Source organism: Gadus chalcogrammus, chromosome 21, assembly GCF_026213295.1.
Source record: "Gadus chalcogrammus isolate NIFS_2021 chromosome 21, NIFS_Gcha_1.0, whole genome shotgun sequence".
NCBI lineage: Eukaryota > Metazoa > Chordata > Actinopteri > Gadiformes > Gadidae > Gadus > Gadus chalcogrammus.
In genome coordinates this window covers 10,398,264-10,423,462 of record NC_079432.1, presented here as the reverse complement: position 1 = coordinate 10,423,462, position 25,199 = coordinate 10,398,264, and the positions used below count along the sequence as shown (strand labels likewise).

The 25,199-nt window shown below is 44.3% G+C and overlaps 2 protein-coding genes across 3 annotated transcripts in view; both read right to left on the bottom strand.

Moving 5' to 3' along the window:
* The window catches only part of LOC130374284 (ezrin-like), a 28,977-nt gene extending 11,058 nt beyond the window's left edge, over positions 1-17,919 (bottom strand). The window contains exons 1-6 of one of the 2 annotated variants that reach the window (XM_056580969.1): positions 17,059-17,919; positions 11,845-11,928; positions 3,115-3,210; positions 936-1,210; positions 526-609; positions 50-196 (exon numbers count right to left, since the gene is read on the bottom strand). In XM_056580969.1, coding sequence (XP_056436944.1) covers positions 50-196; positions 526-609; positions 936-1,210; positions 3,115-3,210; positions 11,845-11,928; positions 17,059-17,070 — 698 coding nt within the window. In that variant the 5' untranslated portion in view covers positions 17,071-17,919. Of the gene's footprint in view, positions 1-49; positions 197-525; positions 610-935; positions 1,211-3,114; positions 3,211-11,844; positions 11,932-17,058 lie in introns of both variants that reach the window. The other variant, XM_056580968.1, reaches the window with a different exon arrangement.
* Positions 17,920-18,277: 358 nt separating this feature from the next.
* Positions 18,278-23,129, bottom strand: LOC130374291 (radial spoke head protein 3 homolog). The gene is made up of 8 exons (XM_056580983.1): positions 22,847-23,129; positions 22,523-22,610; positions 22,256-22,394; positions 22,016-22,161; positions 21,228-21,431; positions 20,572-20,734; positions 19,811-19,897; positions 18,278-19,613 (listed from the first exon to the last, which is right to left on the bottom strand). The coding sequence occupies exons 1-8, from the start codon at positions 22,957-22,959 to the stop codon at positions 19,555-19,557; spliced, it is 999 nt and encodes a 332-aa protein (XP_056436958.1). The 5' UTR covers positions 22,960-23,129; the 3' UTR covers positions 18,278-19,554.
* Positions 23,130-25,199: the final 2,070 nt, after the last annotated feature.

Below are 25,199 nucleotides of genomic sequence, written 5' to 3'. Positions count from 1 at the left end.
CCCCGCCTGCTCGGGGACCTCTCCCTCGTGGCAGTAGGGCGTCTCTTACTTGTCGTCCTTCTCGTAGATGTTGAGGCCCAGCGCGTCCACGCCCAGCCACAGCTCCGTGCCCTTCTTGTTCTTGATGTCAAAGTAGTTGACGCCGTACATCTCCAGGTCCTGGGCGATCTTCAGGTACTCCAGCATAGCGTCCTCCCTGCAGAGGACCAGCGGACCGGGTGAGACAGGCCACAGCTAAGGGGCACAACTTTAAGCAGTGCTGGTACCATGTGTCCACTGTATCAAGTAGTATGGTGCAAAAACTGTAGTTTAGTTTGACTTGAGTCACTTTAGGCATCAAGGAGAATGATCCTCTTTTACCGACCTAAGGATTAATAGTTGGACGTTAATAAAGACGATACGAAAGAAAAGACACTGAAAGAAAAGCGGCACTGAGAAGAAAAGCTTGCAGGGCTGAATTTAAGCGGAAGACGTGATGTCCTGCTTAAAATATGATATCCTGAATCAGCCGGAGCGCAGACTCACTTGAGCATGCCCCGGTGCTCCTCGTGCCACACCTGGATCCTCTCCTCCCACTGCTCCCGGGACAGATGGTGCTGCTCCTGCACTCTGCAAGGGGGAGGAAGAGCCAACGTCAAACCACCAGCAAATGAGATACTTGGTCTCAGACACACACATCGTCATCGTCAGGCTCAGCTACAAGCGAAACCAGCTCTGGCTGCCTGGCCAGGAATAGGAATAACTTAAATATATGTACATGTGATGAAAAAATATGAACAGAACCTCAACACAAATAAAGAAGAGACAGCTCTCCAGTCTCAGGCTCAGTGACAGACAAAGAGGCTTTACCGGCCCAGAGGACAGACAAGCAACAATAAAATGGTCAGAGAACCACTTTCTTGGTTGAACCTGGTTCTTCACGCCCCCCTTCTCACCGCTGTGGCAGCAGGCGGTCCGAGGTGAGGTAGCCCGACCGGTGGACCTCCTTGTTGAAGTCTCCGAACTTGGCCTGCACCGAGTAGGAGGCCAGCAGCACGGCCGTCTCGGGGGGGCAGTAGACCTCATCGCTGAGGATGCCCTCCTTCACCTGCAGGAAGAAGAGCTTCTGGGTGATGTCCTGGATCAGCTCCTCCGACACGTCCTCGGGGAAGAACTTGGCCCGGAACTTGAACTGCAGAGGGTTCTCCTTCTTGATGTCCTGGGACGCCACCTGAGGAGCGAGGGAGCAGACGTCTGGGTTCTTCAAGGTCGGGACGCTGGACTTCTACTTTGTGCTTTGGATGCGTGTTCCATGTTGGTTGACGGTGTCCCCAAACTAGAAATGTTTTCATTTGATCTAATACTATGCTATCATCATGATGCATCGTTATTAATATTGTAGGGAGCTACGAATGGAAAAAGGTTTGCTTTTATGTTGTATCCTTATTAATAAGGAACCAAAAAAACCTATAACAAATATTATATTTTACATCCTATTATTCATAGTTTTTTTTAGGTATAGCCATATAAGGTCACGTAACACCTGTCAATAAATCATATATATGACAGTTATATAATTACTTAATATATCTGAATAGGCCTTTGGGCGACATTTCGGTTACTTCTCATCTTCCATGTAGTTTATGGGTGTGCGTGCGTGTGTTCAGGAGGAATTTCTTTAGATGTTACAATAGGTTGGTTGAGTTCAACTTCAATATCCCTTCGCACGCAGTTCCAGAGGGCATCGCTTCTCCGCTGACTCCACACAGCGTCCACAAACAGCGGTAATGCGGTTGAATGACCCGAAGCTATTTGTTGACACAACGCGTCTCTTCCTCTTAATTTCAAAGCGGTAACCTAAACGCAAGGGGTCACGATGGTTACAGGCTGTACAATCAGTGCCTGGAATAGCCCGGTATCCATCAAGCATTGTGCTGAGGAGCAGCTATTTGCCAGGGCGTCCTCAAACTGCACTTCACTGCTGCCTGCGGAGGCCAGTGGAGGGTCTCACCTTGACCCAACAGCTATCGATTCGGACCAGGATGTGGACGCACCGCATAATGCCGTCGAAAGGACAATACTTCAGAGATACTTTTTGGGCGACATGATAATCACGTTTGTCTGCTTACGACAGAATTAAGATTGAGCCGGGCCTTTACCTTCATAAAATGGATGGAAGAGGTTGGGAATCTCACACCCTGATTCTAACATTGCTGTTAGAAAACAAACCCTCTCCACAACATGACAACATGGCGCGAGCAGCTCTATTCTCTGCAGGCAAACGTTAGTTCTCAGATCCACGAGGCAAAGTAAAAGAAAAAAAAGCTGAGCGGTAAGATAAATACACAAGGTGTATAAGTGACACACGAAACCGCCGGAAGTGCATGTGGAAAACCGAGCTTTGTATATACAGTGTGTGTATAATACAGGCAAAACCTCATTCCAAAGTCCCATCCAGTCTCATGCACTGTTAGCCTGGTTCTCTGTGCGATGAGCGCATGCAGAGGTGGCTTGCAGCGCACAGCTCAATTGGGAATGAATGTTTACCCCAGAGGACCATAGCGGCAATCTGTGTTTGCGCTAGGCCAACAGTGGACAAGAATGGAAAGCATGGGAATGGGGGGGGGGATGGGGGTCGCGAAGAGTTCACACTAACGTGATACAATACTTCTCCAGCTGGTTTATCGTCGTTGCGTCGACGCCCCACCGACACCCATGGAATTTGTGGTGGGCTTAACAATTAGCCACCAGTGTGCCCCCGAGAAAGCCCAGTGGGATCCACACCGAGACCGATTCTTCCGGGGCTTACTCATTGACCACGCGAAAGGCAAACACTTTTTAACCCACCCATCTGAAGAATGCGGCCCTTTCTCTGGTGCCGACGGTATGGGCTCCATCTGACTTGGCATTGTGTAAAAGAAAAGAAAGAAAAACAACCTGGACCCTTGGAATGTGCCCCTGGGACTCTCGAGGGGGGGCCGGCCACCACGGACGTTGCAATGTTCGCAACTCTTTAGCGCTAGTCATGCGAGTCACATTAGTCACCGGGTTAGTGGAATTCGAAAAGCAGAGGAAGGGGAAACTTTCACTCTTTGTATTTCCGTCACTGAAAGGAATACTCAGTGTAGATCTTACCTTTTTCTCCAGTTTCAGCCATGTTGGGTAACCTTTGCCGTCTGTGTACTGGAGCCCAAAGTACCAGACCTCGCGTAAGCCGATCGTCTTCACCACCTGTGAGAGAGGAGAGGGGACAGACTCGTTCAGGATACTGCGCTTCACTCTCTATGATCTAAATCAACGTCTCACTCCCACGTACTGAGGTGACTTGTAGATGGGGGAGAACAGTCAAAGCCATGCCAAAGAGTTCACAGGTGTGTGATGCAAAGTGCAAACCTCAAAACTAGATAAAGCGATTATTTTAATTAATGGTTTAGATATACAAATAGACAATAAACTAGATCATATTACTGCGGCATTTAGTGAAAGGCTCTTTGGGGGCATCACAGCCTCTGGCAGGCCTTTATAAACCCCACCCTTTCAAAGTGAAACACTCCTGCCACCAGACTGATGTGATGAACCCAACCACTGACCACCAACATTCCCAGGAGCCAGGCTCGCTCGAGCACATCGGGTTCAGTCGAACTTGTGCAAACATTAAAGCGGCAACAGATATGCGTGTTTATTTGCATATGTTGTGTTTACATTTCTGCTCCATTGGTCTTCGTATGCAAAGCGCACCTCTCCAGTGCCACACCACGATGGCTCCGGGCGGTTCGTTACTGTGCGGGGTAACGCGGGCAAGGCGGTGGCTGTGTTCGTAGTTGTCAGCCTGACCTTACTCCTCAAACATTACGCTGTTACACTTCTGGCCAAATGCTATCTCCCACAAATTGATTATTTCTGAGGAAAGTGATTATGCAGCTTTCCTTACTGTGTGGCAATACCCGCGACACAGAGCACACAAGAACACAATTAGAAGGGCTGGCCCTGAACAATGAGTGGGTATTGTTTGACTTGTGAGGAGGAGTGGCCTACTGTATGACTAGGGTGTGCTGTGTGACTCGCATCCTGTGTGTGACTTCAATGTGTGTGACTTCAATGTCAACAGTCTACAGTTAAAAGGTAATTGGTAGCCCTTTCTGACATGCACAAATAAAAGAAACTGATACTTTTAAATCAACAATGACAATGACAACACACTTGTTTTGGGTATTATTGTTTTTGGTGATCAACTTTGGCAATTTTTTATATATGGTGGAAGGATCTAGAAATATCTGATTGTTCTGTAAAAGATGTCACACTTTTCGTCTGGCTTACCAGAGAATAGTTCATTTCCGACGGCCTATGAGTGATTTTCCAACAAGGGTTTGCAGTCAGTATGTGTGTGTGTACGTGTATGTGTGTGTTTGGCTGTGATTATGCACTAAGTCTTGTAGCGGGAGAATATATATGCCAGGTCCTTTAAAAGGTGTTTAGTCTCAAATTCTCCACCCAGTACTCTGGTGGGGGCCTACATCTCCCTAGCAAACTGTGAGTCAACACATACACATCCACTCCAGGCCAAACCCATTTTACCCGATAAGCTGTACGCCAAGGAACCTCAAGTATAAAACCAAAATTACTCTCCCGTCAACATGATTGATTTCTTAAAAAAGCAGCTAAATAGGTTGGTCCTATGCAAGGCTAGAAACCGCAGACCTTTAGATTGAGTGTGCGAATGTGTGTGTGTGTTTTGGTGAACACAACAAGCAGTAGCAGAAGCTGAAACGAGAGAGCCCTTCAACCTAGACCTCACCTGCATTAGAAGCCCTAAGTGGTACAGAACACAATCCTCCTTTTCATGGTGTTCTTTTCGTTTTTTTAAAGGGGCTGCGCGGCTAGTAAAAGCGAGAAGCTGTGTTAAAAGAGTGACGCTAGCTTAATACATAGCTAAAGGAAAGTTTGGTGTTCTCGAGGGGGGGATAAGCCTCTTAGGTCTAGCACATCCTTTCCCGTCGTGCCCAAAATTAACCTTTTCTCCACCCACACCTAGTGTATAACATGTAATCTGAACCTAAATGTGATTTCACCAATATGTTGATGAAAATATGGATAGAATAAGTAACGAGACAGATGGCTGAATAATATCATTCATCATCATGTCAATTCCCTTCAACTATATTGTTTGGCCAAGTTCATTTAAAAAACAATTATGGAAAGCAACGTTAAACCCATAAATTTAACCACACAAAACAGAAAAATAAATTATATGGCAGAGCAATCTTCACCAAATCATAACACGTAATACGTAAATCATTTTGATATCGAATTGTTATATTCCTGGCTATTCCCCTCCCTACTAAATAGATATTGAAGAACACAGCCTTTGGAAAAGCTAATGGGATTCATGTCTGATGGGCAACTGGTCCTTCTGGTAACATTAGGCAACAATGGGAGGAAGGAATTTAGCTTGCATTAGCTTGAAACCCCCACTGCTCCTATCTGCTCTTGGACGTCTCTATCTCTCTGCTAACTCAGGTTTCAAAGTTGAGTTCCTCCTCCATCCAAAAGTAATTGAATGTGTCTTTCGCCTCATGTTCATAATGACGATGCTGACCCTGAGTCGACCGATATCACATGGGTTCTACCAAGAGACGCCCCAAAATGTCGCCCCTGTTTTTGTATCTGAGATCTTATCTTGTCCATGCTGAAAAGTGATGCAGATGTGTGTATATATATATATATATATATATATATATATATATAATGAAAACACCCCACCACGGGCTAAGGCACAGCAGGCAGGCATGTTGGTCTGGCTTTTTTGTGATCCAATCAACCACATCGCATTCATCCTTTCAGTTTATTCAGAATCAGTTTGGTGTTGGTAGGGCGAGAGGGGAGAGGATATTGGGATGGAATGGGATGCCAGGCACGTCTATGGGTCTGATGAAGTCCAACAACCCAACAGAGAGAGGGAGAGAGAGAGAGAGATATGTCAAATTATGACATCTCTTTGTACGCGTCCGTACATGTTCAGGATTGCATTTCCTCCCAAAATAAACAACTAATCATCACTGACTAAAGATCCAGAGGGTGAGGTTGGGTCTGTCTGCATGGGTGTGTGTGTGTGTGTGTGTGTGTGTGTGTGTGTGTGTGTGTGTGTGTGTGTGTGTGTGTGTGTGTGTGTGTGTGTGTGTGTGTGTGTGTGTGTGTGTGTGTGTGTGTGTGTGTGTGTGTGTATATGTTTATGTGTGTGGGTCCTTAGTTCAGATCAAGGGTAGTGAGGCGGCTGGCGGTAGCGGGGGCGGGGGGGTAACGAAGGCCCCAGAGTGGGCGTGGCTGCAGCCCGCTGCTCATCTTAGGCCCCTGGGCACAATGATGGAGAGCGGGGCTATAATTGGCGTTGACCATGATGACCACGGTGACCGCAGTCGGCCCTCGACCCCCCGAGGATGAGCTCACCGCCGTTACTCAGCATTTCCATTGAGGCCGTCTGCTGCTGCTGCTGCTTCTGTGTGTGTGTGTGTGTGTGTGTGTGTGTGTGTGTGTGTGTGTGTGTGTGTGTGTGTGTGTGTGTGTGTGTGTGTGTGTGTGTGTGTGTGTGTGTGTGTGTGTGTGTGTGTGTGTGTGTGTGTGTGTGTGTGTGTGTGTGTGTGTGTGTTTGTACATGTGTTTGTGTGTGTCCACCAGGGATGGAAATTAACACCCGCCACACGCCATTTGCGGGTGGATTTGTGTGAATCGTGTCACTTCACCCGCCACTGTGTCGGGTAATACTTTCCAGTCAGGTCCGAACAAATTTGCATATTCAATACATTCGTCATACGGCGCTGCACAGTTCCACAACCATTACTGTCAACATCCGGCCCCCTTCTTCTTCTACGCCTCTCTTGCTGATCTGCGACTGTCAACATCCGGGATAATATACTGGTAGCTAACAGCTCTCAAGTCTCACGCATTCGGCGTGAGACACATGCAATTCGGAAGAAGACGATGGGTGTGTCGCATAGACGTCGTCATCGTCTTGCCGTCCCTCCCCGTTCTGTGATTGGTTCCCCATCTCAGGCGAAAATCCGATCCATGGAATCCAGGCTGCTTCGCAGCGCGAAATACAATCGCGCGCAAGGCAGCATGGCTTTAGCCAGGCTATTTCGGAGGCGGGACACGTTCACAATTCCATTCATAAATTAACAGACGTGACTGTGACATGAATTGTCTGGCTGGCTGAAATTTGAGGGCGTATCGGTTTCCACCAAAGGTTTCTACAGGAAAAAATCTGTGTGGGGGTGGGGGAATCTAGAGCGGTATGGAAGCGCTACTACTAGCGAACTACTTCGTGCGTGACTGGAGAGAACTTCCTTAAATTAACCTTTAATGCTTGTTTTGCATGAACGCTATTGTGTGAATTAGTTTGGTTCTCTTTCATGGAAGTCGGAAGTGGGAGATTCCTGGGGCTTGCCCCATGAATTCAACCCATGCACACCCTCACACGCCACACTTCGTATTTCTCACGCAGAGAAATTACCAGGATAGCGCCAACCAATTTGGGCCGCTATTTAACAGTGCTACAGGTAGGAATCCAATGCGTTTCCCGTACGTAGGGTAGGCCTAACCATACGTCCTCTTTTGCCTGGACATGCCCTCTTTTTGAGACAATGTTTTGCGGAATTTCAAAATCGTCCGGTATTTTATTAAAGCCTCATACATGTTCACATTGAATTTGCGTTGCGTTTCTCTGGGTCGTTCACAAACTAGTTAGGCTACGCCCTCCCCTACTCTGTTCTGTTCGCTTTGCATTGGTGGAAGTGAGTAGGGGGAATGGTTAAGTAGAGCCTTCAGATTGGACGGTTTGACTTACTCAGTTACCGTCATATTTTGTATTTATTTTTTTACCATTATTGTTTTATAGGGACTAACATTAAAAATTTCTCATACAGGTGATTGATAAAGTTCCACCTAGACTATTGAACAGAAAGAAAGTGTTTTTTCTGAATATTAGTGTTAAGGGCCAATAATGCTTACTATCATACGTTAGTTACCACGACTGTGGACACATTTGTATTTAGTCACATGTAAATATAAAAAAACAAATTGACTTATGATGGTGTAGCCATGCATGTTGTTTTATTGTTAATATGTCAATTTGTTTTTTATTGAAAGTACTTTGTATAGATGAATTATCCCCAAACTTCGTAACACCTTTGAAATAAACATGACTTAACATGGCAGATACCTGTGTATTGTTTATCGGTAAGAGTGTAACACATTCAACTCAGTTCCTTCGGTAGAACCTACCTACAGTAAAAATCACTTCTGATTGAAAAAAAGATGTGTATGAAAAACACTTTTCTTATCTATTGTTACTATTATATTGTTCATAATGTACGCATTTGTTAAAAAAATATATAGCGTATAAAAAGTGGCTGGTAAAAAAGATGAGTGGCTGGTTGATTTTGAAATCTACCTGCCACAGTGGCTGGTGGGCAAAAAAGTTAATTTCCATCCCTGGTGTCCACTGAAATGCCAACACGCCACTCCATAACAGACTAGTTGAGACAGTGTGATGTTGTGCTGATCACAGCCGTTAAACATAAACTTGGGCCTGTTTCTAATAGCAACCCCGGCTGGCCGAACCTCTACAAACTGTTATTTTTTATCTGGAAGGGGGGTGGGGGGGGGGGGGGGGGACACTTGCTTGGAAATGGGGCACTGAACTGTAAGCTGAACTGTTGCACTATGAGGGAGTGTGAAGGTGATTCAGTCGTGCTACACCCACCCCACCAAGAGATTTTGACATGTGGGCGAGAGAATCTGCCATCTAAACATAGAGCAATCCCACGTTTTTTTTTTCCAGTTTATTTGAAGTTGCACAGTCTCATTTCCATGGGTTACCTATCTTTCCACGAGCAGTAGCCCTTGTATAAGATAAAGCTCACCCAGACATTATTTGGTTGTACATGAAGTGGAACAGGGGATCAAGCTCAAACAATCCTCCAGGGAATGAAGCCACTTCCCTGCTCACCTTTAATGCCGGAAGAAAACCCATCTGTAATATTATACCGTGCTTTTGGTAAAACAATGGGCACCAAAAGCACAATATGATATTACAGATGGATGTTCCCCTTTACTTTGGGATGCAGAATCTATCTACGATAAAGTCACTCATGGAAGTTTTTCCCTCAACATGTGTTAAGTTAAGTGAGTAAGTGACAGCGGCTCACATTTAAGAACTGACCATGCACCACACTATTAGGGCTGGGACGACGCGTCGACGTAATCGACGACGTCGACGCATAAATTACGTCGACGCGAAAAATGCGCGTCGATTTAAAAAAAAAATAATAATAAAATAAAAAAAAAAATTAAAAAAAAAAAAGATGGGCGGCGCCGGAGCGTAGTTGCAACGCGAGTGGCTCCTCAGACTTTCATAAGTGCAAGGCGCCAAAAAAGGAGATGCCTTTCCATTCTAGCAACACGGCAATTCACCAGCACCTGAAGAGGCGCCACCCGGTAGCAGCTGCAGATGACCGAGCACCGTAGAATTCTAAGAATGCATTACTTTGCACTTTTATATTGGAATTTAAAGGCAATAAACATGTATTGAAATGTTAAGGAATTCATATTTTATCATTCAGATATGTAAATCAACATGTATAAATTGCTATTAGTCAATTAATGGGGAGATAATCGAGAATCGAATCGAATCGAAATCGAATCGGACTGAAAAAATGAATCGTTAGATGAATCGATGCATCGAAAAAATAATCGCTAGATTAATCGTTTAAAAAATAATCGTTTATCCCAGCCCTACACACTATGTTTATTTGCTCTCTCTGTCTCTCTGTCGCTTAGCAAAGGAGGTTTAAGCGAAGAAAATCGTACACATGAATGGAAGGGATAGAGCGATCCCGCTGACCAAAATAACAGGACAGCTCTGTGATTCTACACAGAGGGGCTGTGCACGTCCACGGCACCAAATGCAAGGGATTATACATAATTTGCTAGACAGAGCCACAGTCATTTTCTTCTTTGTTGGGGGGCGTCTGTAATAAGAAAAATATAGAATTACATGGGACTTGTCCTTTTAACTCCTTTCTCTCAACAGCACTGCTGGGGAATAGAAACAGCCGAGCCTCAGAGACATAGTCACCGGTACAGTAGGCTAGGCACAAACAAGCTATTGAAAAACGGGTTAGACAGGAAGTGGCAAAAACAATGCGTTTCCTCTCCCAGTGCTGGAATCGAGTCCCAAACAGACTCGGGTTAACAGGCAATATACTATTGAGACGTTAAGCCTCTCCACGAGTGGGAAACAACGAGTGCAAGGATGGATTTAAATAAATGAAAGAAAAGAAACCCAGGTACACTCAATAATGAGGAACAAATCTATAGAAAAATAGAAAAGCCCAAGAGTCACCAGGACAGGTTACTTAACCACATAATGGACAGAGCATCGTGATTGGGTTGAATCAAGAATGAAACCGAAGACATTGAAAAAACCCGTTCACCCAGGTTTAGGGGCATCTGCCAGCAATCTTGAGACACTAATCTTAAATCTGAATTGTAAGAATTAAAATAAGGAAACCGTAACTAAAGTTCAGAGGCACCTAATATGTTAAAATCAGCCCCAGGGCCAGGCCCCTGACAAAATGATAAGGCTGAGTCACGTCACAATCATCCTGCCCATCTAGGCTCGTGACACTGACTGGCAAGAGCCGTCCCTGACAGAGGCCATCTTCAGGCGGGAGCTGCCTTTATTATGACCTCACCTTGAACATTTCAACTCCTCATGCATCTCACACCAAACACACCAAACACGCACACACTAAGGGAACAGGCTGGTTTGCTATTCTGCGTCATTCAACATTTCATAACTTCCAATGAAGTCTGTTTCCACACTAGAAAAGTCCCTAACTGGATAATATTTGGAACCAGTTCAATATAAAAAGTCCAATGAAAGGTTCAGCATCGTCGTCATCTAAATATGTTTGTTGATTCTTTGTGCTCATGCATGAACTTGAGTAGACCTAGGGATAAAGCCTTTATCTATCTTGATCTCTCCCCATCTACTTGAAATTTGCTTCAGAATGACCTCAAAATAATATTTGACTTTCTTCATGCAGCTCGTTGAATCTCAATGTTATTCTTTCCCCTTGATTTGTTTTATACTGTTATTTGTTATTGGACTTCAAGGAAAACTGTGTGGGCCTTGCTGTGCTGTGTTATCTTGTCAGGGACACTGCAAAGGTTTGGTCAAATCAAAATAAAGAATAACCAGGAATTACTCCCTGATTGTATATGGCTCAGGGGGAGGCGAGAGGGGGATGAAGGGAGAGATAAGTGGCCCTCCAGTCCTCCATAAGATAACACTGTCAACGACGGCGACTAGACTGAGGCCACAGTGATAAAAGAGAGAGCTGCTTTCTCCACACACTCTCTCAGTGATGTCATTCCACTGAGCAAGCCGGAGGACAGCTGGTACAACCGGAGCTTCAAATCCCTTTTCCCTTTGCAGAAAGCCAACAGCCAGCTCCAGCTTTATAATTTAACATTCTGAAGAAGAAATCCCTTATAGATTTATATGATGAATGAGTGTAGTCTTCATTTTCTTTATTCACTTCATTCTAGAAAAGAGAGTGAGAGTGGATGGATTTTGTCTACAGGAGACGAAGAACAATGAAGCAGACATGTGTGTTGCCTCAGTGCCAACTACAACCCCGAACAGACACAAATACACACAGACATACACACAACCACACACACACACATACTCACACACACACACACACACACACACACACACACACACACACACACACACACACACACACACACACACACACACACACACACACACACACACACACACACACACACACAGACCTGGTCGAAGAGCTGCTTGCCCGTGGTGCTGGGCAGGACTGCAAACTCCAGCTCCGCATCCATGGTGGTGACGCGAACATTGACCTGCTGACAAAAAACACACGGTGCAAGGCCACAGTGAGTCAAGTTCATAAGCATCAACGAAAACACAAAACAAAAACAACCACAGACTAGTAAAGAGTGGGGGAGAGGCCATCTGATGAAGCAAATAGTCCTCGATCCCAGTAAAAAGGAGAGCCAACCCAACTAGCCAAACGAAAGAGGGGCTGAGGCCTTTTGGAGGAAGGTTAGAGGGGGGGGGGGGGGGTTGTGTTTACACAGTAAACACACACACAGGACCCTGTGTTAATCGCCACTCTCTCTGCTTTGCAGAATGGGCTGTTTGAAAGGCATTCAGCTGCTAAATGTATAGGGGGTTTCAGTGGAAAATATTAAGCAAGGAGCACAGAATAATTCATTTCTTTGAGCATTCATCTACTTCATGAGGACCCTGGGAAATTAGCACAGCCATAGCCTGAACCTTAATATGTTAAATGTGCAGTACTAGCCGTTAAATATTAAATACAAGCAGGATGGGACGGTTTGAGAGTGGGTCCCTGTGCTGATAACCCACCAGACATTAACAATGGAGAATTAATAGCAGCCATCAGCCAAATGCTGGCCTTCCACACCCTCTTAAAGCTTTGGCTTTAAGAAGGCCAACTGGCACTTCATGCCAGTTGGCTGGTTATCAGCCTCTCCCCAGCTCTGCCCCCTTTTTAAGACCATCCGTTTGGATGTTACAGAAAGAAGCTGGTGAATCCTTTTTCATTTTATCTCCCCCTACTGGGAGCCGGTCTGTTTCCCCGTTGGTTAATGATTTACCAGCCATACCTATGTGTACAAAACGGCGATCCATCTCGTGGAAACCGGCCTAATGAGAGGAGATTTTAATGTCAACTCACAGAGTCCGGCCAAGCGATTATTATGCGATGCATAAACCTCAACAAATAGCTTGAGCTAATACGAAGCGCAGAACAATAACAGATGACGTCGGTTTTGATGCCACAACACAGAAAAACACTGTTGTATTCGATGTTCGCTGACGTGAAACACACAACAAAGCACTGATATTTACCAAGACGTATTTAGAGTTATTGACACATTTTCTGCACCAATTATTCGATTACAATGCCCAAGGTTCTTGCCAATCACCAGCGGTTTCCAGGAGACATTTAGTCATATGTCTAGAGTATGATTTTACTATCTTCTCCCCTGGGAGTTCTTAATAACGGGCCGAGAGGGGGACGAGAACGAGAGTGAAGGTGAGAGGGAGAGGGAGAGCGCGAGGTAGAGAGCACGAGAGAGAGAGAGAGAGAGCACGAGAGAGAGAGCGAGAGCGAGAGCGAGAGCGAGAGCGAGAGCTAGCTGCAGCAGCCTTGACTGATATCTTTCATCTCCAGGCCATTGTGAACGGCAGTCAGCCCCAGCGATGGTAGACACAAGCTCAATGACGCCCACTGGAAAATGGGCCTCAGCGGGAGGGGTTTGGTGCTGACTGAGTTGCAGATTCACAGCTTCCTGCAAACATGCACGAGGCCTGGGTGACCCGGCTGAGACCGCTCAGGCTCACACACCAATGGCAGAAAACCGATGGAAAAGCTCACGATTGTGTGGCTATCCGGCCTTTGTGGAAAAAGGTGAAGTATACACAGGTCAAATCTATTGATCAGTGGTTCTCATTTGGTGAGAAAGTTAGCTTGGTGCATAGGGAAATATCGTCATTTGAGTTTCCCTAGCGTGTGGTTCATAAAGAAAGGGGAGAGGAAGGCCCGTGCCGACCTTGCTACAGCTTCCTCCGTGCATAAGGTGAGGAGCTTGGGTTGCGAGGGGGCACGGTTTAAAAAGAAAAAGGGGAAAAAAAAAGGAAAAGAGGATAGAAACCTCCATTTACACAGCTGAACAAAGGTGCCCATTCAGCAGCAGGTCCCCAAGCAGTTGGTGTCCTCTCCCGCATCAGTATGCTTATGCCGGAGTGAACGCACGCTTTCAGAGATTTACAGCGAAAAACCGAAGAGCTGTACCAGTTGGCACTGCACTGGGCTTGGGTATCGCAACGCTGGATGCTTTTGAATTTCTTTACGTCTGCAACAGCAGTTAAGGCCGCTCAGGCTGTCCCTCTCACCGCCAGCGTCCACATACGCTGCGATTACAGTTGGCGGTGGACTGCGTCCGAGGCAGCGGAGGGAATGGAACATGTGAGTGGGCGCGCGGACCGGAGGGCCAGCAGAAACCACCGCGTGAGTGATACGTGATCTCCACGCTAATCCCTTCAACGGTAACTCACAATAAACCGAGGCCATGAAAAAGAAAAACATGACACATATACTCGAAATATACCAGGCAAAGGCCCAATGTTCCACAGACAGGACTTCAGTCAGGGCAACAAAAAAAAAGGTTGTATTAAGCATTATGAAGGCTCACTTCACAAGATCTCTGTCCTTTATTAATAAGTTAGAAAACTAGAAAGCCAAAGGTACCAGACAGACCCATAAAGGTAACCGCCAAGACACAGAGCAGTCCAGGATAAATGCTAGACTTACTTTCGCTGAAGGATAAATAGGTTGACAGTTAGTGTTGCAAACACTGGTTTCTACGGTAACCATGCCAATGCTGAGGGGGGAAAAAACTAAAACGCTACATAATAAACTTGGCCATTGGGAAAAAAAGAGGCAACGGAGTTACTACACTGAAGAGACGTGGCTCTTGGTTAGTCTTGCATCTTAACTGCCAAAGACATTGTTGTCCTTGTGTGGCCTGGGTTTAAGACTTGCTTTTTGGTCACATTAAGGAGATTGGGCCATGATCATTGCTGTGGTTAAACTCTGAGTGGGGTTGAATTGAATTCCTCACTGAAAGCCATCCAAAACATAAGCCTTCTCTGAAAACGTTTGCAAGGCCTTGTAGGACAACCAGGAATAGACACAGGTAATATAGCAATAAACGAACAGACGAACAAGCTTCTGTAAGCTGCCTAGTATGGTTTTGTAAGACGTTAACACTTTTTTTATTACACTGCGTCCTCATGGGATATAATCATTCATCTTGGTGACTGTGAACCAGAGCAATAGAGAAACTTATATGCCCAGCAGTGGTGCTTCTTTTCAGCCGAGGGGAGGGGGAAGGTGCGATGGTGGGGGTCTGATGGAGTTGAACAATGTTTGGTTCGGGTTCCTTCCGCATTCCTCTGTCCCAGCCTTATGAGGATAATGCACCCCTACAAACACAATGCGGGCAGACATTTGGCCAAATGAGCAGCATCTATTTTTTGCACTGTGCAATGACCCCGAGGGCGTTCCGGCCATCGGCGCGTTATCAATTATTTCAAGGAACACAAATTAACAATGGAGCTGGACACGAAAAGGAAACACCCATACATGTTGGTCACGGCCACGCCTGAGAGGTTTCTATCATGGCTCTGTGACCGCAAGGGAAACAGGATTCTGGGAGAGCCGAGGAGCACTATCGTTTACCTCGCCACAATGTGTCATTCAGAGGAGGGAAACGTGAGTCACAGGAACCTCCAATCCCGTCCCACTTTCTCCCATTGGATGGCTCGTCGTCTCACTCAACACCCCCACCAGACGATGTTGGAGGTGAGAGAGGCCTTTGACAGCATGTCAGCTGCTCATGACTTATTGATTGATTGATTGATTGATTGCTTGATTGATTGATTTCAAAAGATATTCTCAACAGCTCTTATAGTGTTTACATTTTATTTTCACTGCAAATCAATATCTGTAACTCGATATTTCAAATATATTTCTATACCCGATTCCCTACGAAGAGATTTTCACAGAGTCTTTAGGACACATAGGGTGTAATTGATGTGTATTTACGGTAAGGGCTTTTCAGCGCTTTACATTTGTAACTTAGAAAGATGTTTAACAACGTTTTCAAGGACTAACTTTAACGTTAGTAAAGTCCTTTCACTCCTGCTCTCAGGCTGACTTAAGTTAACCTGAAGCTAACAGAGCATAACACCTGAAACTAGACACCCACTGGGTGCCAATAATAGACCTCAGCATTCAGGGGATTCATTTTAGATTACAATTATAGACGGTGGGCAAATAAGAACAGGGGAACAAACTCATTAAAACATACTTAGTGTATGCTCCTGCTATTGGTTCATGTGATGCTGTGTAGCCTCCCCTCTTGAACTCACAAAGTGAACACTCAAGTCTCAGCAAGCAACAAAAAAAATCAGGGCTTCTGTGTGCTTGACATCATGGAAAGGAAACATTTTGCCATTATAACCCCCTCCCCCCAATAAAAAAAAATAAAGGAGCCAGACGTATTTCTGTACCTACAACAGGGGTTGTGCTATCAGCCCATGATGATGTAATTTCCACGGTGACACTCCTGACAACCCTGAGGCAGTTCTAAACAAGCCATCAACAAACTGTGACGCCCGACAGTGACCTCCTTCAGATGTTCAACGTGTACCAAGAGTGAGCACAATACCATGTACTGTTTGACAGTACACGTCACCGTGGCAGCACATTTAACCATTTAGTTGTATTGTTCAAACCACTTCTTAATTAAAGTTGAACTTAACAATGTGGACTTGTTAACATGAACCCACTCTCAGTTCAGGGAGTTTATCAGTCACCACACACAGACAATAATATGGTTTCTTATTTGAACAAATTTAACAATGACATCTGAATAAAAATAACAGGAGAATATCTACATCAGCCCAATACAAATGAAGACTAAAGACAAATAGAAGACAAATAATTGGTCCCAGGGTGGTTAAACAGTGATTATACAGCCCTACAGGACACACAGAAAGCTGTGGTCTAGATCCGTTGTCTGTATCCAAGAAAATTATTAATCAAGAAAAAAGTAAGTTTCTGTTTAATTTTAATAATGGACAATGGAAGAAAATAGTAAATTGTGTTAATTGGTGCTTCCAAATTGGTGCTTTGATCCTGATTAGGTACAATCATTGCTGGCAATCCGATTTTACTTTAATAAGAGTTTATTGTCTTAATGTAACAAACAGATGAAAAAGAAATGTCTGTTATTAAAATTGGAATTGCCCACATATTGTCAAATGTATGTTAGTTTGGCTGCTAGAGTAAACCCCATCACAAATCATAGAATCATAGAAATATTCAACGTAATGATTGATTAATGTGAAACAGCGAAAGTAAAGAATAAAATACATACCGCTTTAGGCATCGTTGGTCCTTTTCCTTACTTTGTATGAGACGTGATACAAAAAGAAAGCGTTCCCTGGAAAGAGACTGCTCCGTGTGTGAGAGACGCTCTCGTCTTGCCTTCCTGGAGACAGAAAGAGGAGAAACGAGTTATACCCACCTCGGCGATACTGGATGGGACGGAATAGCCTGCCTTTAAATTGCTGTGCACGACTAGTTGACGCACAGCTTCATGATGAATCACGCATAAATCCAGATCAAATATGGAAGCCCTTCCCAACAGCTATGATCAACTAAGTCTCCACCCTTTTCTCCTGGTTACCTTACTCAGAGGATGGGGAAACCTGGCGTATCGATACCGGAGGCTAGAAATAGCCTAGTTTATAAAGAAAAAAAAACTATTATTGGAATAAAACTGCTTTGAATTGAACAGATTTAATAGGACGCGGGGCACGGGAACGAGTCTGAGCATGGAATCTCGGGATATTACCTTACAGAAACGTGATAAAGTAGGTGTGAAAACACCTTTCATATGCTCTCCCGAGTAGATAACAAACCCAGTGTAACAGGAAAAGTCCGGTCCAGGTTAAAGCAAATCCCATGTTTAGCTTTGACGCGCATAGACGCGACCCAATAGATCTCAGCTCGTTTAAAACACTAAAACAAAGGCACTTAATTAAGGTGGAAAACTTTGCCCCCAATTAAAATAAGCTTCCGTAGGCCAACAGCTATTTCAAATGCATTTGTTCGGCTTGTTATGTTGGTGGAGCCGTCATGTAGGCGTTAGAGGCGAACATCCTCACTGTAATCCTGCGGACACCTGTTGAGAGATCTGCTCCTTTGGGTCGAGCGGGCTGGTAAACAAGGCGAAAAAGTGCGAAAAGTGTTTCCGTTTGTTTAAACGCACACAGATACGTATCGAAAGTCTTACCGAATTGTGGGATTTGCCAAATCGACGATTTGTCGGCGGTTTCGTAGCCGTTGATTCCCCCTCCTTCTCCTGTAATTTGTAACGCGCGGCGATATGGCTGACAAGTGGTCGAGTGCGCTGCTGTGCCAGAGAGGGCCGACCTGTGGTCACCGCCGGGCTCGACACACGGTCAGCAGTGGAGGGTCTGGGATGTACTGGGGCTGGCTCACGGTGGCATGTAAGCAAGGGGATTAACGCTTCTGTGAACGTATTAACGACACTCGTAATGGGACAGCGTCTCAATTCACTAAGGAGATATTCACCTATAGGATAAATGAATGTAGTGCATCAATAGACCATCCTACAGGTATATCTGGTGAATAATTAAAATTCCAATCTTAACAATCTTTGTAATTGCGCGGTCTCTCTGTTTGAGCCAGGTGCAATAGGCCTACTTACTTTTTTATTAGAATAAAAATAAAAATATTATATTATTATTAGCCTATATATTAATATTATTATTATTATTATTATTTATAAAGTGATGATTGTCTACGTACATAACATCATGTGCTAGATGTTCATTTATCAAGAGTAATGTGTGAAAATAATAATAAAAAAGGCTGTTTCTAATTGCATTCTTAACTTATAGAATAGCTTTATCTATCCTAATAATAAAATAGGCAGTGAGCAAGAAACACTATAATGAACAATAGGGTACTGTTGTTGCCTATACTAACATCAATTACAATTCCGTACGGGCGGCTGCGTCACACAAACATTGCATCTACAAACACTGAGAACCAAGGAAGTGCCGATTAAATGGGAGGTGTTTCTACTGGCCAATGGTTTGACAGGATTAAAATAGAGCCGTATATATCAGAGATGAGACCTAGTTCCGCGCAAAGATTTGCGTCTAAACCAAACGAGAGGACGTGGCGTGAACAGTACCACTGTAGGCTACTCTTATCATACTTTTGTCTCGTTCTGAGTCACGAACTTGAAGCCCTACCTACTGGTCACGTCAAGTTTATTTAGGACTGTTTAAATGGTAATCCGTCTGCATTTGAAACGTTTATGATAAGCTTAGCCTATAGAAAATAGTTCAATAAAAGTTACCATTTGACATTACTGTTAGCCTCTCTGTCAAAGAGAAATTAATGATGCACGACTGAAAACCAAATAACAAACGTAGCCTACTGCCCGGCGATGTATCAGGAGGACGCACGCAAATACAGACCGTGCAAGTCAAATTCACGGGTGGCCACTGACGCATTCAGATACCCGAGGGCGTTTGCGTTGAACAATGTTTAGCTAAAAATACGACTGCGTTGATTGCTTAGGTTACAGTTATAGGCTACTAGGCTGAATATAAATAAGCTGATATAACTTTTTAGGATTCTTATCTGCTTTCATGGATTGTTTTGATTTGGCTTTTTATAGTCATCTTTCTAACAATTAACTAATTTGACTCATTGTATAACCTACACTGAGAGTAATAATTTCAGGAAATGAACAAAGTCAAGTATTGATGTCGATACCAAACGAGTTTATCACGTTATTCAAGATATATTCTTCAAGTTAAAATGTAATTCTTCACGAGTCTAGCTCTTGGAAGCCATCCACTCTCTTCTGCGTAACTTCAAGGATGAGCGCTGTAAAAAGAAACACAAGGAAACGCAAGAAAGAGTCATGGCCGTATACACTACAAGGTTGTAATGTTGTAACATAACCACTAGATAGAGCTGTAAGCCTCTATGGCGTATAATCTTTGGGCGAGCGTTTCTGAATGCACTTTAGCTGTCCTGGGTAAAATCTATATCTGTAACGTGTCAAACATGTATTTTCTTACTGTCGAGGAGGTCTCTTGCTACATAACTCTTTTCCAGGTTGTGGCTCACTTCATCCATCAACCACGGGAAAAAACTGGTCTCAATATCTAGAATAAATACAAAGTTATACATGTAAAGTATAATAATGAAGTCAACATGAAAGCATTTTTTTTTATCTGAATTGCATGTGGGGGAAAAAAACATGACCAATCAAGATACCACTGCTTTTCCCCACACAGCTGGATTTCGAAAAACTTTAATAATCATTATTCTGGGCTGATTTTGCTTGATTACCTTCAGAGATCTGGCAACGCTATCATCGCCATTCAAAAGCATATGTAAGGGGATGTAAGTTGACACAACGCAAGGGGGTTTACGGACCCCTTACGACCTTGGGGACGATCCTTGCATCTCCCCGCAAGGGGCTTACATGCGCCTCCTAAAAATTGTAACCTTGCATGGAAGCGTCTGATTGGTCATTGCGTTTCGTCGATGCGGAACCATAACTGAGCCTTTAGGCCTACTGTGAGTCTCCGCAGTGGCTTATCCAAACAAAGGGTTGTTGGTATAAGTTAAGTTAAGTTATCCTTTATTGCCGTTTTTTTGGGGAAATTCTTTCTCTGCTTTTGACCCATCCGGGAGCCGGTGAACACATACACACGGCATACCAGGAGCACTACGTGCATCTTCAGGGGAGGAGACATAATTAACAGTGGAGTGACCCATTGTAAAAGCAAGTGAGCAAGTTGGAGCTCCTGCCAGTAGTAAAGGGCAGCAACACCTTTCTCCACAGGGTCGTAGAAGTAGCCGTGGTCCCCCAACGCGGTGTACACGGACGCCAGGAGGTCAGCCAGGTAGTGCTGGGTGAACGCCCATGCCGCAACCTTCTCCGCCGTTTCCCTTTCTTTCTCCAGCACCTCGCGCTGCTGAGCAATCCTACGCCCCTTGTGGCATAGACATTTGTTTGTTGGTTTATTTATTTACAGATGGATGCAAGGCAAAAGTTCACGTATGCACACACACACACACACACACACACACACACACGCATGAACCGGTGATACGCTCAAAGTGTTTCCGAGTTCAGTTCAAAGATGACTTCACTGGACTTTTACTCATATCCTGCAGAGGATGTTACAAAGCAAATTACATTTCCTGATGGGAAATATTTTTCCCTGCTAATAAACTGGTCTTTGTACTGATCTCTGTGGATGGTAGCGAGAAGATGGCGAAAATGGAGTGCAAAAAATTAAAACTGAAACTGAAACTGAATAAATAGTATCTTTCAAAATTCGAAATCGAAACCAAAACCCTTACAGACAAAGCTGAAACGATGCTGAAGCCCGATTAAAAACCCAGAAGATCAATAAAAAGGGACTGATTCAAAGCGTCTCTATGATACCCACTGGAGGTGTGTTCCGTTTGGTCCAGACGTACCTTCTCCTCGCGGCGGCGGCGCTCCTGCTCCTCCAGCCGCTGCACCTCGGCCAGCTCGGCGTCGCGGAGCTCCTGGAAGGACCGCTGCTGCGCCCGCAGGCTCGCCATCTCCTCCTCCTCCATCACCTCCAGCAGGGACTGCTCCATGGTCTTCCCCACCAGCACCTCCAACACTGGCCTCACCTCCACGTCAAAGTCAAACAGCTGGGAAGGGTGGAGGGAAAGAATAAAAAATAATAACGCGTTACTCTCAAACGCAATTACATTGTTGAAATGTTGTTGCATTTTAACATTTGAAATCCTAGTCACAGAGGACGTTGGGCTTTTTATCCAAAGCAACAAACTCAGGCTTTTAAGAAGCACTACCGCTACTGTTATTCATTTAAAGGGTTCCTATCGTGTAAATCAGACTTGTCCTTGCCTAAGCAAGCATTAGGAGTTCATTGGGGAATATTCCAGAAGCAGAAGCACCTCGGCTGTGCGAAAGCAGAAATTGCTATACAATCCCCGAAAGACCAACCACTAAGGAGAGAGTGTTTGCAGGGGAGAGTAAGTGCAGGGCTCAATAATCATGCTTAGATGATAGATTGACCCACAGAGTTTAGAATGATTGTTTTGGAAATGTTTAAAGGATTGAATAAAAAAAGTATAAAATAGATTCCATTAAACTTATTTAGTTATGACTATACTTGAGAGGAAATTATTGGTAAACACACAATGTAATAAGAGCTGAACACTGACACATCAACCGGCCACGAAAGTTGACCTGGATGACCAGATTCACCGACCTCTCCATCCTTGATCTGCGTGGCTACATCTTTGCCCGTCTTTGCAGGTACAAAGAGCGGTGTAGGTGGCTTGTCAAGGAATGCGTCTGTCTGACAGTCCACGTTGGTGGCCTCTATGTGATCGCTCAGTTCCTCCAGATAAAGTTCTGGGGAAAAAAAACGTATCCACATGGAGACTTTCGTTTTTTCATGGTTGTATCCTGAATGGGCGTTTGTGCATTGCAAAAAAAAGGTCTTTACCCGTTTGTACATCAACGTGGCTTCTGCCTGGGATGGCGTCCGGGGTCTTGGATCTCAGCTGCGCTCGGGCACGTTTACGAGCCATGGCTCTCTTGTGGGCCTCCCGTTGCTCTATCTCAGCGCGATCTGCAGGGGCAGGCTATTGTATAGACACTTATTAGTATGTGTGTCTGTGTTAGTAGTTAAAAACAACCGAATAGGCTGCCTTTGAAAGTCCTGTGTTTGGCATAATTGTATTGTATTGTAATATAATTTGCTTGTACTCACAATTGGTATAATCTGTTGTGCATACGTGTTTCCTCTGACAACACGACGGTCATACATGATGTTTCCATAATTTGTGTGTCTTTCATTGCTGTATTGTCACGACAGCAGAAGTGGAAATGCATTTAATTAACAACACATTGAATTAGTCGAGTTTCTCTAAGCCAAGTGTAAAAACCCAAGTGTAATCTACATTAACGTTAGCTCTTTTATCTTGTGTTATTGTTTCCTTTATAAAATAGTTGGTTTCCCGTCTGAGGCCATGTAACAAATCATATAAATATCAATAATAAATTGGCACTTTAAGAAAGAACATGTCCCGCTTACGTCTCTGCTGGGTTTTCTCTGTATTTCGAGCGGTTCTGGGCTGGTCTCGGGCGACTTGAGAAGGTGTAGGTGCCGTTTAAAGACTCTTTCTGAGTCGGCAAAACTGAGCTCATTGTTCAAACTAGAAACTATTCATCCAAGCTGAAATAATGTTAGATAAGAGCGATATTTAAGAAAAATAATTGATCGGTAAAGTAGATGCTTGAAAACATGGCCGAGAGGAGAATAAAAACAAACGTGAGTGTCATAGCAACCGTATCTAGGATACGGTGAAGCGACTTCCTCTTTGACCACGCACACACAGCGTACACATAGGCCATATCCATAAGGTGAATCATAAATAATGTTTCATACATATTTGACGAAAACATATAAAGTCGAAATCTTTGAGTGCTAAAATGCGAACGTTCAAAAAGTACATGCAGTATCAGGGATTAAAATCCCCCGGTTCTCTAAAACTCAGCTATTTTCTATTCTGGTGTCAAATCGTTCCGCATCTATTGCTGCACCTCGTAAACTCAGAAATATGTACTCGAATGGCCAGCAAAGTGGTTTAAAACGGGATATATTTTCTTATTTCCTTTTCCTTTCTACAAACTCAGCCATATTCTGGTTCAACATATGCCCAGGTACTGCAGTGCTGAATGTCAAGTGCTTTTACTGTAGAATTTTTAATAATAAATTGTTTAAGTCCTAACGAATAGGCTTGTATTTCTATAGATATAATGTAAATACACTAGATGAGAAACAGATGAAATAAATAATGCCCTCGGAGGTTCATACGCCTTTAAGAAAGAAAGTGGCCTAATATGTAACATGGGGCATTTGTTTCCCAATCCTGCTCTCTGATGTAGGCCTACAGAAGGGGACATTAAGGCTGGCACCTTTCTTCTCCAATATGATTTTCTTACTCGCCTCTGCATAGGACACTTTGTTAATAATTTTTACTTTCTGAACTTCTCTTGCCTCCTTGTGCTTTCCACAACTTCAATATGCTGCACTATGATTGCCTCCACAATTACAAAATTGTAATACTGCATCGCAGAACTAATTTTACCTCTACATTGGCTAGCAACATGACCAAACCGTTGGCACTTAAAACATCTTATTGGCGGTGGTATATACTCTCGCACTGAATATGACATGTATCCCAGTTGAACCCCAGAGGGTAGTTCTTCCTTAAAGCATAGTAGAATAGATAAACTATCTGTTTTTTCTTTACCTTGTCAGGCGCTTATTAGCTTCAATGACATCATGCTCTTTTAAAATTCTCCATGATCTCCTTGTTACTGATGTTGGGATCCCAGATATTTCTCCCCTGAGCCTTTGATGCTGCACCGGGAATGTGTGGCGTTACCTTGAGGTTATTAAGTGTGTTTTTCTTGAGTATGTTGTTTTGTTGTTCCTTGGATGTTGCAAAAATCAGAATCCTCCCGTCCCCCATGATTACTCTGACCTATCTCTTTCTCTATTGCCTTCGTAATGTGGATTGGATGCAGATCTGGCCCACCCTTTAGCTCAAACACCAACATCCCTTTCCAAACATCTTCCTGAGGCCTCAAAGACCTGTTACCGTCCGTTTTGCTCTTTTCGCCACAACCAGTGACTCTACGGACTCCCCTTCACTCTCTGATCTTTGCATTACATTGTGCTTGCTGCCAGTAACCACACCGCATGCTATCAGACTTTATAACACCTCAACCCCTCGCTCCCAACGTCTCCAAAGCCCGAACAGCTCCTTCTTTCCCCGACCTGATTAAGGACTAAACCCCATTTTCTTTTACAGTCGGCGTTCAAACTTTCCGCGTCTCCTCCTCCCACCGTCAGATTAAACTACCTGTCCTTGTGAAGGTCAATAATCAATCGCACCCATTGACACTATCATGAAGTCACGTCTATATCTGTCTACACACCGTTTATATCACCACGGTCACTGTGGCTTTCTCTTCACAGGAAACACCAAAGGACACCAAGACGCCAAAGGACATGACAATCGTGAGTTTAAAACACAATACTAAACTATTAGTGTGTCTTACAATCAATGAGTAAGGGTTTTTATTTCCTGTGTAATAAGATAGGTAGCTAGACAAAAGGCTGAAAACCACCTGGTTCAATGTTAGTAGCGGAGCGCTTCATATTAACAGTGCTACAACAAGTAGCATTATTACGACAATATAGCGGATGTTACAACAAGTAGGTTGTGTAAACCAGTGTTTCCCAACCTCTGGCAGCACGAGACCGGGACGTGACGGTGCAGTCGGCCTACGCGGACGAGGGGATGGGCCGGCCCTGCATGCTGGCGACCTGTTGGGCACAGGAAGCGTCCGGGTGCCCAACCGTACCTGCGAGGGTA

Excerpts from the sequence above, each read along its gene's own strand:
- LOC130374291 (XM_056580983.1), bottom strand. The coding sequence starts at position 22,959 with ATGAGCTCAGTTTTGCCGACTCAGAAAGAGTCTTTAAACGGCACCTAC. Across the intron at positions 22,395-22,522 it reads CACAACAGATTATACCAATT|CCTGCCCCTGCAGATCGCGC; the intron begins GTGAGTACAAGC and ends TCTATACAATAG. Across the intron at positions 21,432-22,015 it reads CGCAGATCAAGGATGGAGAG|CTGTTTGACTTTGACGTGGA; the intron begins GTCGGTGAATCT and ends CACCCTTCCCAG.